The 14,622-nt window shown below is 41.9% G+C and overlaps 2 protein-coding genes across 4 annotated transcripts; one reads left to right on the top strand and one right to left on the bottom strand.

Annotated features, from left to right (window-relative positions):
* Positions 1-1,617: 1,617 nt before the first annotated feature.
* Positions 1,618-7,260, bottom strand: LOC310960337 (uncharacterized protein). Of its 3 annotated transcripts, none has more exons than XM_083932014.1 (6): positions 7,203-7,260; positions 6,051-6,234; positions 5,577-5,680; positions 2,770-5,484; positions 2,202-2,410; positions 1,618-2,102 (listed from the first exon to the last, which is right to left on the bottom strand). In XM_083932014.1, exons 2-6 carry the CDS (start codon positions 6,232-6,234, stop codon positions 2,015-2,017), a joined length of 3,300 nt encoding a protein of 1,099 aa, XP_083788140.1. In that variant the 5' UTR covers positions 7,203-7,260; the 3' UTR covers positions 1,618-2,014. The 3 variants fall into 3 exon arrangements, with proteins under 3 accessions (XP_083788140.1, XP_083788138.1, XP_083788139.1); XM_083932012.1 differs by having other exon boundaries at positions 6,051-6,237; positions 7,111-7,231; XM_083932013.1 differs by having other exon boundaries at positions 7,111-7,224.
* A 1,482-nt stretch (positions 7,261-8,742) lies between these two features.
* On the top strand, positions 8,743-13,130 carry phb (prohibitin). The gene is made up of 7 exons (XM_083930540.1): positions 8,743-8,800; positions 9,318-9,415; positions 10,520-10,681; positions 11,435-11,577; positions 11,677-11,793; positions 11,898-11,993; positions 12,130-13,130. The coding sequence occupies exons 2-7, from the start codon at positions 9,331-9,333 to the stop codon at positions 12,340-12,342; spliced, it is 816 nt and encodes a 271-aa protein (XP_083786666.1). The 5' UTR covers positions 8,743-8,800; positions 9,318-9,330; the 3' UTR covers positions 12,343-13,130.
* The last annotated feature ends 1,492 nt before the right edge of the window (positions 13,131-14,622 follow it).

A 14,622-nucleotide genomic window follows, 5' to 3' on the forward strand; every position in this document is an offset into this window, starting at 1 on the left:
CCCGGCTTATTGGCTGATCATAGCTTAGCTCTGGCCTGCCCCAGACGCAACATTTCCGCTTTACAGCTGATCTCAGTTCACTCAAGAATTATCAGAAACTTTCCTCTTTTCCTGTGCTGCATCTGCACAGCGTCTTGGCCGGTGCAACAGTCTCAGTCCAAAATTCATCTCTATACCCCCTCCTCCCCTCCGTGTCTCTCTGCATACACATTCTTAGCAAATAAAACATTAGTTTAACATCTGAATTGCATGTGGAAAACCAATTTGAATCTCTTTTCTTTCTTTCAACATTTTTCCCATTGGTTCTTTTGAGTTAAGATGCATTTAAGATGAACTCAATCAGTCGGGCCTGAGAGCACTTCCAACACGGTGAGGCTGCAGTCTAATGTCATCTTGAAATGGTTTTCGAGGTCATTCCAGACACTTATGCAAGAGTACTCAGAAATGCAAAGGAGAAAAACAGTGTTTCAAAGTCAAAATAAAGTCATAATTTTCTGACCATTTGCAGTTTTAGATTTGATATTACCAATTAACACCCGTAGTTTTAGGTTTGAAAAAATGTGCTAAGACAGTGAGTGTAGAATAGCTACTCTTCTGTTTGTCTTCTGTATGGCTGAAGTCCCTCACAGTCAGCCACCGTTCAGCTTTGAGGTGAATTTCTTTCTGTTTTATATGGTTTCTCAGGTCATTCCAAACATTTTCTTCATGTAAGAAACCACTTAACTTTGCATTCACTTACACACACACACACCTCATTCTGTTTCACCGAGTTCACTGCACACCAACTGTTGTCACACCAACCATGTTCGATGTAAGCTTTAGTATTCCGAGTCAAAAGGTGAGCCTCTGTCTGTGGGTTGTTTCCATATTCAGAGCTCACTCATCAACACTGAGAACCCAAACACACCACTATTGTTTCCTTTAGCGGTCGTTTTTACATCACAGCCACATTGCAGAAACGCTACAGAAGTACAACCTGGCTGGGCTTGTCATGTACAGTACTAGGATGCATGTTTATGTACAGCTCACCGTCTCCTTCCACAGTAGTTTAGTAGTCGTGTAGTGGCGTGGTGTGAGGGAGGAGAATACCCTTCCAGTCGTATCAAGTGGCCAACTGAAGCCAAACCACTGCCCCGCCCCCTCTGCCACCAGACTCCCTGTCCTCCCCTTCAGCATGGGCAATGTCGTGGCCAGCTGGTTCATTTATGGTACACCTTAACCTATCTCTGGGAATGTTTCTGAAACTCACTTCACATCCATCCCACTACACACCACCTGTTTAGAGTTCAGTTGCCACTGGTAATTTTCTACAATGCATACCCAACAGGTTATAGTTCTCCTCTACTGTTCTTCCTTGTGTTGTTGGTTTTTTTTCCCTGGTTGCAAACACTCTTCTTCGTCTCAACTTTGTTTTTTAAACCCTTTGAATTGATGCTGCTTCTGTGCTTGACTCTGGGTTTACTGCGTGGTGCCATGTTGTCCACATGGCCTCTAGAGCTTGTAACGCTTCAGTGTGTAATGTTACCATATGCCTTACATGTTTTCCAGGACTAATAAAAAAAGCATAACAAAACGTCAAGAGATGTGCTTTTTTTTATTTCTGTGCCCATTCTGAAATAAAATGAAGGGAATCAAACTGATTTTTACAGATATAAATTAACTCCCCAATATTCTGCATAGTATATAAACTAGATGATCCTTAAAACTACACAGGTTGGTACAAAACAAATATATATGTAGTACAATACATTATACAGAATAGTGGTTGGTCATGTTCGTCGTTTATATGCACCTTGAAAAATGATTATCATGAACTTGAATCATCTACCTTATAGAAAACAATGGCGAGGCAAACAGAGCTATAACCATTATCTGAAAAAAAGCCTCTACATACATTATGAGACATAGCAATATCTATTACTCTAGTGCTAATTACCACACAAATAAAGTGCAAATGGCTCTAACCACAAAATTATTTAAACTGCTGCTTCTTACTCCTTAGATGCTTTTCATCTTAAGACTTGACTGGCGGGTCCTCGATCCCTTTGGACGTCAAGACCTCAGACAGGCAAGTTAAATACGTGGAATCTGGGTAACCATGCCTGAGAGAGAAAAAAAGAAGACCGTTTAGCTCAGGCACATGGTCCAGTGTGACATTTAACTCTACAGCTCTGTGAGACATTTGCACTGGCCTCACTCACCCTGATTTGCCTCCATGTATGGTGGTCTTGTGTGGGATGCAGTCCCAGGTAACCCTGGCCTCTGTGTCTTTGCCTGTCACCGTGAAGGTGAGTCCCTGCCTGAAGGCTTTTAGCAGCCTGGACACAAGCTTCCTTGTCTTTTCACTGTCGGGAAGGAAGGCTTCAAACAGCCCTCCTTGAAATGGTTCTCCAGGAGAAGGATGATCCTCCTGGTAGGACAGGAAGCAAAGTCGTAAAGTCTCTAAATTTTACCTTAGCACACATCATTCACAAAAAAACTCATACAGAGCGGGAACTTCCAGTGAATCATAATAGTTAGGCTAAATGCCTGTTGACATCATATAGGAGTTCAGAAAGTGAACGTGTATGTACATAACGTCTCCGTAATAAAGGAAAAATAAAATTTTCTATGAAGTGATGTCATTAAAACATTAAAAAACATGTTTCACTGAACCTGGTGTACAATAACAAATTGTTGTCTATTCCAAAATGATGGATGGATAGGCCCTGTAGTACATATCAGATATAACAGCTATTAGTGAGAATATCTTTAAAATAAGCCCCTCACCCCTTGGATACCATCAGGAATGCAGTAAGTGATCTTGATCGCAGAGTCTTTGTTGTAGCCTGGTACTTTGATGTGTATTTTAGAGCAGGTCATTTTGCCCTGGATGCCGGGTGTCGTCTGCTCGGTCTCATGACAAACTCTGCAGGAGACATGATTGTCCCGGCACTTTGAGCACATGGTGGCACCACACTTTGTTTTCGTCATTATCATCATGTCACTCTCCCCGCACACACAGACACACCCGGGGCCTCCCGCACCTGATCTGGATTCATCTGGGGTGTCCTGGATCTCTGTTTTACTTTGCAAGGTTCTGTCATCCTGATGAAGGGCTGTGTCTGTATCAGGAGGGGTTGTTGTTGATTCGACATCATTCGCAAGTGATGCATTTCTATCATTTCCTGCTTTAGAGCGGCTGACAGTTGTGTCAGTCTTCTGTCCATCCATCTCCACTGTACCCACAATTTTCCCTCTCTCTTTAATCACAGGGTCTTTCCTCAATAACGGTTGGCTAGCAGATCCGTTGACAAGCTCTGCCTCATGCAAGATCTGGTTTGTTCTCCTTTCCTGACTACTATCAGTCCCATCAGCTTTGCTTGTTGGGCTACTATTATGGTCCTCATTCATTTGTAAAAATGAGGAGGGATTCCAGTTGGAAGTAGAGGGTCCAGGGAAGTCCTGTTGTTCAGGTGTTTGGACTCCAGAAAACACCTCCCGCAGTGAAGCACATACCTGAGAACACAACGCTTCTGGGCCGAGAAGGTATAAGCTTTTCTTTATTATCTGCATGGTAACCTTCTTGAACCGGCTACGCACCTCTGCACAGCAAACCTGTAATGTTTCATCTGCTGTGTCAGTGATACCCAGCTCTGACAAACGCAGCTCCTGCACAGTGAAGTCTACGCTAACCGAATCAACCAGCTTCTCTAAACCTAGCCGACTTGAGTTCACTTTGGATGAGTTTGCCCCTCTTAAAGTTACAGTCAGATCACCACCTGAGGAGCTCTCTTTCATCTGGACATCAGACGTCAGGTCGTCCACTCGGCTGCTGTAGGCTTCTTTTATGTACCTCCACATCACAACGGAAAGTGTTGTCTCTGCATTATAGACTTCTCGCTTCTCCCTCCCTGTTTGGTTACTGAAGCTAGAGGACCTGCCCCTGGCTCTGACCGTGGACTTGCCAGAGTCATCTTGACTCTTCTGTTTCATAACTTGGGCCTTCTGTTGAGACGTTCCTGAGAAACTACTGGCTCGCTTTAGGGTGGATCCAGACCCAGTAGGTGGAAGCAGAGATCCTCCTGAGAAATTGGACTGATTTGTGCTAAGGGGGGATGTTAAACTTTTTGGTCGAATATCGATTAAATGTGAGTTTGAGGAGGATTTATTCTGCATAGAAGCAATTGAAGGCAAAGCATCTCCACTCTTAAACAAGATGTCTGCTCCAGTGTTTTGAGCTAATGCTCCGGGGACACTTTCACCAGCAATCCCTGCTGTTTCTGACAATACATCATGCCTTAACATTGGCCCAAGGCGTGTTTGTTTACTGGGGGATGAGGGCCCTCGTAAAGTGAAGTCAGGTGGTCGACTGCCTAATGCAGCAATCCCTGAATCCTTAAACCGAGCAGCTAGTTTATACTTCCGGGCTCCTTCAGCTCTCCTCTCATCCTCCTCTGACCTCAGCAGCTGATCTACCCTGTCATCCGGAGAATCTACAGTGGAGGTGAGGGGGACTCTTTGCTCATCCACATGAGTAGATGAACCTGAATCATATGGAGGATACCTCAGAAGACTGGCGACATCCTCTTTTTTACCCCTCAGTTCGCTTGGGCCCCATAGAAGAAACTGCTTTGCCTCAGATACGTCACTTTTGTTCCCAATAATGTAAATATTTTGTTCATCTTCATTCAGAAGAAGCTTGGGAAATCTGACACTTAAGTTCTCCATTGCCCCTTGCAGTCCCCCCCTGAGGGATAGGAGATCCTTAGAGAGCTGGCCTCGGCGGATCTTGGTCTCATTCTCCTGGTAAAGCTTAGTTATTGCCTTTCTTGCCAACTTCAGGCGCTCCTGATCTTGACCACCCTCCCCCCCAACACCTGTTGCAACCTGCAAAAACAGAGTGGTCAGCCCCTGATTTGTCACATCCACTACATCAACACCATACTGACTGAGGATATGCTGGTATTCCTTCCAGCAGTGTTTCTGCAGATACTGGAACAGGTCTGCATCCATAATTAGTGAGAAATCCTCCTCTGGTGCAGTAGGATGCACAGGAAGCTGCAGAGCTGCCCCTTCTATCTGGCCAGTATCTTCCCAGCCATAACCACAAGGTGTCAGATCTCTATATGAGCTGGAGTTGTACTCATCAGAGGGCCTGCCAATAGGAACTTTCTCTAGTTGTTCTTTTTGCTTATCAGGTTTCCTGCTCTGATCCTCTGCCTCCTGAGTATGAGGCTCCTGTTCCATCTGAACAGACCTGGAGCCACTGGTGGCAGTTTGACCTGAGTCTTTGTTTTCTGCTGATTGTGAGTCTCCGGGATGGCAAAATAGTTGCGCCAATGCAGCCTGGACTTTGGAATAGGCACCATGCAATGTGCACAAAGTCTCAGTCGCATCATAGTTAATCTGGATATCAGGGTGGTTCTTCTGAAGGCTTGTCAGTGACATCGCTCTCTCAGGAAGCTGGCTGTGGTCAACAGTTGCTGATAAACTTAATATGACCTATGATGACGGAAGAGAGACAACAAAGACTCATGGAGTTCACTGAATATTCATATTTGTTGACGTATGTAATTTTTTCAGCTGAAGTATACCTTGTCTGGGTCCAGGCTTTCACAGTGCTCGGTTACAACGACTTTATACTTCTTCCCATCCACTTCCAGAATGTGCCGGCTGTGTTGAATAACTCTCTGTGCCACTGTGTGTTAGGGGCAATCAGACAGAAATCAATCTCAGTCTGTGAAGCATCCTGACTAAGCGCTTTACCATTGGCTACTCCACTGACTTGGCTGTCAACATTCCAGCTTAGTGTAAATCACTGGTGACAGTGGACATAGGGAAACTGATATTTTGCAAAGTTCTGCAAATAAATGTTGGATTATTTAGAGGCAAAGCCAATAAAGCATTTTGGGTTGCATTGTGGAACTTAGTGGTAATGTAGAAAATATAATATAGTTAATAGTATTTTCACACCAACGTGTCTCTGTTAGGGAATTAATTAAGTATTCAGAAACCCCCTCCCTTGCACTTCTTATTCACGGACATGCACAAACTGTGACCCCACTGACCTCCGCTGTCCTCAAAAGTGATGAGAGCAGAGACGGGCGTTGCCTTGACAATGGTGACAGAGTTGATTTCCCCTCCTCCATTCCTGGACCTCAGGAAGTGGATAAATAGCTTGTCTTTCAGCCTGTCGTCCTCAATGTCCGTGGGCAGACCACTCACCCTCACAGTCCTGCCCGGCTCTGCCATCTGCTGGAAGAAACACAATCACTGCTCTAGAGAAGACGTAGTTTCAACTCGGCATGATTATTGGTTCTGCAGAAGCGGTGAACATCAACAGGATGATGACGAAAAAAAAAAAATCTAAAGCTCAACAGGTCTTCAGAGAGATGTCAATGTGAAAGTATCAGCCAACCATTCACAGACCCCACCCTACCAAACAGGAAAGGAGACATATTTGACAAGATAACACCCTCTATTGGGGGTTGCTGGGACACCACATTACCATATCTCAAAAACGTCCATTTCAGGTGCCATTTTAATGAGACGTTTGATTATATTCTGAGAAAAAAAAATAGTCACTCTCACATGTGTAAAGATGTCTACAATTTTTTTAGAGCTTTTTCTTTAAATCCCTGTCAGACAAAGATAAGTGCTATAGTCGGATATATGTTAGAGTATGCTTTAACTATTGAGACTTTTACTGTTTGTTAAAGAACACTTGCTGTCCTCTTATAGCACTAATCTACAAAAAATATGAATAGTAAATAGTAAGTAATATGAGCAGATTGTGACAGATGATGAAGTTAACGCCCCTTCTTCCTCATTCCCACCTACAGTTTGTTGCTGTCGTGTTGGCAAGTGCTTGACAAATAATAAACTGCTCCAGAAACAGCCTATCAATATTAACCATTTACGCGCGCGCGCGATAATTGTAAAGTTACTACGACATAATGTATAGCATAAACTATTTTGGCGTGATTTACAGGTCTCCTGCAGCATATGTGCAACATGTTGAGTGTTTTTTGATGCAGGATGTCAGCGAATTGATGTAGAAGCGAGCAGGGGAGCGACATTGCAGGGCTCAGTGTCAAGGAAGTGGAAGAAAAAATCTGACAAATCTACCTCTCGTATTATCGACGGATCCTCAGAGCCCGGCGCTGTTACTGTGTCACACAATACCCTGGATATCATTAGGCTTTGCAGCGATTACTGACCTTACTGAAATGGCTCACGGAGGTTTGTCGCTATATTTTTCAAAAGAGCGTCACACTTTACATGCCATGGAGGAAAAGTGAAACTACAAACTGAGGTGTGATTTTTCATAGCCGCGCGAGGGGGCGACCGAGGGCCGTGCCATTGCGCGTTTGAATGGATCAATGGATGAGATGTGTCCTCTTTGCTACAGTTTACAAGTCACCAAACTGGTTTAGTTCGCACATCTGGGGTAATACAAATACGCCTACATTAAGGCTGCTCAAGTACAATTTGGAGATTTAGGCTACTTTATAAAAGCAGGCTGTTTCACTACTTTCACTACTTTCCAGAAGGAAATACTGTAGCCTACTTTTTACCCCACTAGCTCATTATTTAACTACCCATAGTGCTTTACATCAAAGCAATAAAATAATACATAATAACAATACATAAAAACACAAGAAAGTGCAACATTGCTGCAGGAAAACACAATAAAGTTGCTAATAGTGCTGCAGGGTGTTAAAGGCCATCTAAAGTGCATCAAGAATAAAACAGTCAGAAATAAGTACACAGAACTACCCTAGTCAGAGTTAAATGTCAGCCTAAAAAAGTGTGTCTTCAGCTCCGATTTAAAATGGCTGAGGTCAGTAATGGTTCGAATGTCAGGGGGCAGTCTGTTCACCAGTCTGGGAGCTGTGACAGCAAAAGAACGATCGCCCCACTATCAAGGACGGAGGGCCCTGCCACGATCACAGACACTTAAAATCTCTGACAGGTAGGAGGGAGCCAGGCCATTAACGGCACACAATAAAACTTTAAAATAACTCTAAAAACAAACTGGGAGCCAGTGGAGTGACGACAGCACAGGGTTAATGTGTTCACACCTGGACGTGCCTGTTAAAAATGGGACAGCAGCATTCTGAACAAGTTGAAGAGATTAAAGACTGGCTGAGGCCGACATACAGTGCATTGCAGTAGACCAGTCTTGAACTGATGAAAGCGTGGATCGACTTCTCCAGGTCCTGCTGACTTTAAAAAGGCTTCACTTTGGCCAGAAGACGCAGCTGAAAAAACTTGCGCTAACAGACCTAATCTGTTTATCAAATCTGAGGCCGCTGTCAAATGTTACCCCAAGATTCTACATTCAGTGTCCATAGTGTTTCTGTATTGTGCGCTTCTTTCTGTTTTATTACGGTATCTCAGGTTTGCTCCAAAATAGGTTTAATTGCGCTTGTATGCAGTGACAAATAAAGTATCTATCTATGTATCTATCTTTAATTTGAATGTCACATTGCCCTGCTTACACACAGCCTATATGAAGAAGTTATGACGTCAGGTCCTCAATAATTGACTACAGAGTTTATTTATTTTATTTATTTATTCAATCAATCCATCAAAATCAATAATTAATCATTCAATCATGCAAAATCTAAAAAAAATAAATTAAAAAGATAGGTGGCAGTAATGCGTCATGACGCAAGCCGTAGAAGAAGAGAACTGTGTTTTGTCCAATCAGAGACCACTTTGCTACACGCAGTGCGCATGCGCTGTGTGACCGATATTTCATGCGTGTTGCGTCGTGTCCGGTGGAGGTCACAGACATCTGAGCAAAACTGAGGTGAGTTATGACATGCAGCGTGTTTGTGACACTGGGGAAGCTTAATTATATAGTAGTATAATATATAGTGTGTGAGCAGCAGTGACGTGGTTACGTTTTGTTTTGTTTGAATGTTTTAATCTATAAATGACATTTTATCACACGAACACGAGCAACCACTTTGCACCAGAGATAACATGCGTACTGCCAACCGGCGTGACTTTGCTGCCACACGCTTTTATTGGAGCTTAAATGTATCTCAAATGATGCATAAGTATTTTTTTTTACATGTTGTAAACTCTCTTATATATGTAGAGGTCGGTTTAGTCGACTTAGCTTACCAGCTGTCTCAGTACTAAGCTAGTCGACTAGCTAATGCTAACCAGTGAGCTAACGTTAAGTTGGCTACCACCCACAGCCTTGGCACCATCTCTCAGGCCACGGCCAACTGTGGCTGGCTGGAAGGGCTTTAAACTGGCTTTCTGAACACCGTCACAAAGTAATTGTATCAACCTCCTTGTCTTATTTCCACTGCTAGTGGGATTGCTGTCATGGCCAAGCTGTTCGAGTCTATTGGGAAGTTGGGGCTGGCCCTCGCCATTGGTGGTGGTGTTGTTAACTCTGCCCTCTTCAATGGTGAGTTTCAGTTTACAGAGTGCTTTGATTTTATTATTTTTATTTATCATTATTTTATTTTAAGTGCTTGGAATGTATGTTTATATAAGGTGTTGTATATTATAAACATAGTGAAAAAAAATTTATCCATATTTGAGTGACTGAAAACAGCATTTTCTAACGTTTTTGCATGGAAAATTACCTGATGATATTTCTGTTGATCGATTAGTCAAGTTAGTTTTCCTTTCATTTGTTGACCTTGTGTAGAAACAAAAACATCATGTTGGTCTGAGCCATCATGAAGTGTTTAAAGACTGCTTACTGACCCACTGAGTGGTTATCATGTGATTATAATGTTATTATATTTGTTTTAAGATGTGAAATGAATGTTGCAGCACCACACTTAAATGCATCATCTCTAAAATAGGTCCACTCTATATAAAACATTAATATGGTGGTTGAGAGAGCGCATAGCAACTTAATACATAAAAATCCCATTTCCTTTTCACATCTACAGTCCTACTAAATACAATGAGTAGTAATAAAAATGTATGTAAATAAACAAGTAAAGAGACATTTTCACTACAGGCACAGAAATAAAACACAATTTAACAATACATGTATATATAGAATACAGAAATGCGTTGTAAATGTTGAAGAAACCCAAAGTCTTAATACAATGCAGCTAAAGATATGCTTGGATCATTCACCAGTAATGTTTGCAATGGAGCCATTTATGTTTATTTTAGTTTTTAAATTTTGATTGTGTGATTCTGATATTATAACATAATATATTAATTTAGTGTAGTTTTCCTGGAAACTTCTATTTGTGCACAATTTGTAGCTTTTCTCTATTTTTTTTGTGTTTGCAGTGTGTTACTGCTGAATTTGTGTTGTTACATGAATGATGAATGTATTTCCTACTCCCAATACCAGTCATACAGCAATTTGTAGCAATGTAATTTGAACCAATCAGGGTTTTACATCAAATGTTATGAAAACACTTTGCTAGTTAAGAAAAAAGGTTTTCAACAAAACATTTGTGAGTTAAATGAAAACCTGAATGTTTTGTTATGTTATGAACAAAGCTCTTGGCTGAGAAACTAACTATACTTCTTTCTACAGTTGACGCAGGACACCGGGCTGTGATATTTGACAGGTTCAGAGGAGTGCAAGATGATGTTGTTGGTGAAGGGACCCACTTCCTCATTCCCTGGGTTCAGAAACCCATCGTCTTTGATTGTCGCTCCCGTCCACGCAACGTGCCCGTCATCACAGGCAGCAAAGGTACATCAATTATCTGCTAAACCACTGTAAGCTGTATGGGTTCTCTGTGAATAAATATAGTCTCTTGCATGTGCTATTAGGAGAAAATGAAGCTGACACGGCTAACATCTAATGTTACCTTATGTAACCAGAGATGCACCGATCCGATACTTCGGCTGAGCGTATCGGCCGATTCCGATACTACTGTTGAATGAATGAACCGTATACCTTGCCATGTGAGTGAAGGAATCCGGCTTGACATTAACATGTCAAACACAGCTTTGTTTAAAAAAAAAAAGTAAGAAATTAACACAGATATAAATGTATTTAATATCGTTTATTACCAAATAAAGTGTACACTAGCAGCAAAAATAAATAACACTTCCATGTAAAGTGCACTGCAAACAGATATTTTAAAATGTAATATAAAATATAGCAGCTGCCTGAAACCGAACAAACAATGGCTTAATTAACTTTCTGTGTATGATATTAATAAAAAAGAAATGACTGGATCGGAATGCTGCATCAGTGACATTCATCCGATATCCGATCCAGCTAATTAGTCAATATCAGAGCCGATATCCAATCCAGGTATCGAATCGGTGCATCTCTAAATATAACAATACTATAATGTATATGTTTACATGTAAAAAAAACTGTGCAAGAAACACTTAAAAATCTAATATATACTTTGAGGTTTTAACCTATGAAAAACTTTCACCTATAGGCTAATATGTGCAGTATGAGTTACACTTTAATGATCCCCCCCCACAGATCTGCAGAATGTAAACATCACATTGCGTATCCTCTTCCGGCCGGTCACCACCCAGCTGCCACGCATCTTCACCAGTATTGGTGAGGATTACGATGAGAGGGTGCTTCCATCCATCACCACAGAGGTCTTGAAGGCCGTAGTGGTGAGTGTCCGCCAACGGTGTTTACAAATAAACCGTTTTAGTTATAAGTGAAATGATGAACTGACTCCTCCCTCTGTGTGTGTCGTTTGGTTTCCACAGGCTCGGTTTGATGCTGGTGAGCTCATCACCCAGAGAGAGCTTGTGTCTCGGCAGGTCAGTGAGGACCTCACAGAGAGAGCCAACACCTTCGGCCTCATCTTGGATGACGTTTCACTGGTACGAAGCCACTTTCAAATTTTGTAACATTGTCCGTGTTATCTTTTCCATCTTTTTTTGGTTTGATTTTAACTTTGAGGATCAATTGTATTGTGCTCTTTCAGACACACTTGACCTTCGGCAAGGAATTCACAGAGGCTGTTGAGATGAAGCAGGTGGCCCAGCAGGAGGCTGAGAGGGCCCGTTTTGTTGTAGAAAAGGTATTGAAAAAAACGCAGGTTATCCCGATCATCACTTTATTACTTGTGCATTAAGAAATGTCTATGAAGTCTGCATGGGGGTAAAGTTGGTAGGTTATGTAAAATAAGGCAGCTCACAAAATCTTCATCCTTTTAGGCAGAGCAACAGAAGCAGGCGGCCATCATCTCAGCCGAGGGTGATTCCCAGGCTGCCTTGCTCATCGCCAACTCCCTGATGGAGGCCGGCGATGGTCTGGTAGAGCTACGTAAGCTGGAGGCAGCTGAGGAAATCGCTTTGCAGCTCTCTCGCTCCCGCAACATCACTTACCTGCCATCAGGACAGGGCACATTGCTCCAGTTGCCCCAGTGATAAGATCTCACCTCGCTGTCACCAGCCGTTACAAGGGCCATGGAAGGAGTGGTTGGAGGATTCACTAAAGGACTCTCAACTTCACACACATTCCTCCCACTCTTTCTCTAACCAACTCTGGACTGGGCTCTGCTGATAGTAGGATGTTGGGAGATAACGTGTGAGGTCTGAGATGATACGATAATGTCCACCCATGTGTAATGAAGTGGAGGGTAACATATATACTATATATAGTACTTGTTTTGAAAAAAATCAACAATGCAGTAAATTCAATACATACTTGTCTTTGCTGCATAGTTTCAGAGCACTGCATGTGTGGAAAGCAACAGGAGGATTTTAACATCGGGGTGAAAAATAATTTGGTATTGATAAATGCCATTACTCTGTATGTGCTGGAACCTTTCATCAAATTGTGTAATCATCTGTAATGAAAGGCTCTCCCCTTGCTTCACTGACATAACTGACTAGAGATGGTGTATTCATTTGCTTTAAATTCTCTGTGTGTTCATTTGCAAGAGGGATTAAATGTCTGGAATATATCTGCTTTCTAGCAAATCATTTCTTCATGAATATTATTGCCACTCCCAACAAGTTGGAATGTGCCTGTCAAAAAGTAAGGGATGATCCTTCATTCTTTACAGTTGTGGCTGTGTCTTTAGTTTGTGGAGAAAGTGTACGCCCCATGTTTCAGAAATGGCTCAACTTAATAAATAGTCTTTCTACCTCCCAGTGGTCGCACTTGCTGTTCAAGGTCTAAGAGGTGAATGTGCAGTATAATCTATTGTAAGACTGAATAAAGGTCACCACAGGAGGGTGTCATAACTGCATCCCAAAATAAGTAGAAGATGAACAGTTGAGTTGAACGGTTCATTGTTGCTTCCTTAACAATTGCGCCACAGAATAATTTACTGGAATGCCTTGGGTTTTTTATTTTATTTATTTACCAGGAATAAAGACAGCACGCCAGTTACCGTTTTAATTTGTAATAAAAACACAACATACATAAAATATAATCACTAAACACACATGGAAGACACTGAATCCAGTGATTGCATTTCTAAGTTCAGGGTTTGTACAGGTGCTGGAAATCCTTGAAAGTACTTGAATTTTAGTGAGGTGTTTTCAGGGTTTGAATAAAATGCTTGGGTTTTGAATCAAGTGCTTGGAACTGCTTTAAATTTGGGTTATATGGGATGGAAAAGAAGATCTCAAACTGAAAACAGCAATTTTGACATTTTCAAATGAAAAATTACCTTTGATGATTAACAAATGATCAAAATAGTTGGTGATTATACTTCTGTCGAGTTAGTTTTCCTTGTATTTGTCATCCTGTAGAAAGCTGTCTCAACATCCGCCTGGTTGTTCACAGGACAGTAACATTTCTAATAATGTGATGGATAAGTGCAGTAATAAGTAAACTGAATACTGAGGATTGTATTGTACACAAATATGGTGTTTCCCACAGCTGGACGGTGATGAAAAACCATGAAAATGCACCTTGAAATCAAAAGGTGTAGGAACCCTGTCAGCAGAGGCGGATTAATGCACAGGCTGGCCTGGGCTGCAGCCTAGGGACCCCCAGGTGTGCAGGGGCGCCGGATTGGCCAGAATATTTTAACTCTTTTTAGTTTACCTCACTGGGGAAAAAAACTTTTATTGGGGCTCTTAGAAACATTTACCCAGTCAGCTGCCATCATGTGGCCGGGTTCATAAGGTTTCTTGTCAATGAAACGTCACTCACTGTTACTAGACAGTATAGCTAAGAACATAAGTAAGGAAATGTGGTAGCGACGCACGAAAAAGAAAAGCACAATGACAAGCAATGGCTCCAAGATCTGAAGAAAATTCTTAAATTGACAGGATTTTTAAAGGTTGCCGACTCTTATGTTCTTTTTTTCTGATAAAGCATGATTAATAATTGGGGGGGGGGGGGGGGGGGCAACAAACAGTAGTCTAGGGGCCCCTGACCACTTTAATTCGCCACTGCCTGTCAGTTACCTGGACTTTTAACATGGCTTTACATTTTCAGGACACTAGACTATCAAAACAACTTAAAATTCTACATCAAACTCATCAAATTGAAACGTATAATATTAAAGATTGGGTGTTGATGATAGAAATAGAATAACTTCATTACACTTTAAGAATCTATCCTTCGAGAGAATAAAACGGTCCTCAGAGTCTTATTATTATTTCATCGATCAAGGATTTCAGCAGCAGCGTGTGCGCGCGCCGTCCCCTGTGTGTGTGTGTGTGTTTGTGTGTGTGTGTGCGTGCGTG

This window comes from Echiichthys vipera, assembly GCF_963691815.1.
Source record: "Echiichthys vipera genome assembly, chromosome: 17".
NCBI classification, from domain to species: Eukaryota; Metazoa; Chordata; class Actinopteri; order Perciformes; family Trachinidae; genus Echiichthys; species Echiichthys vipera.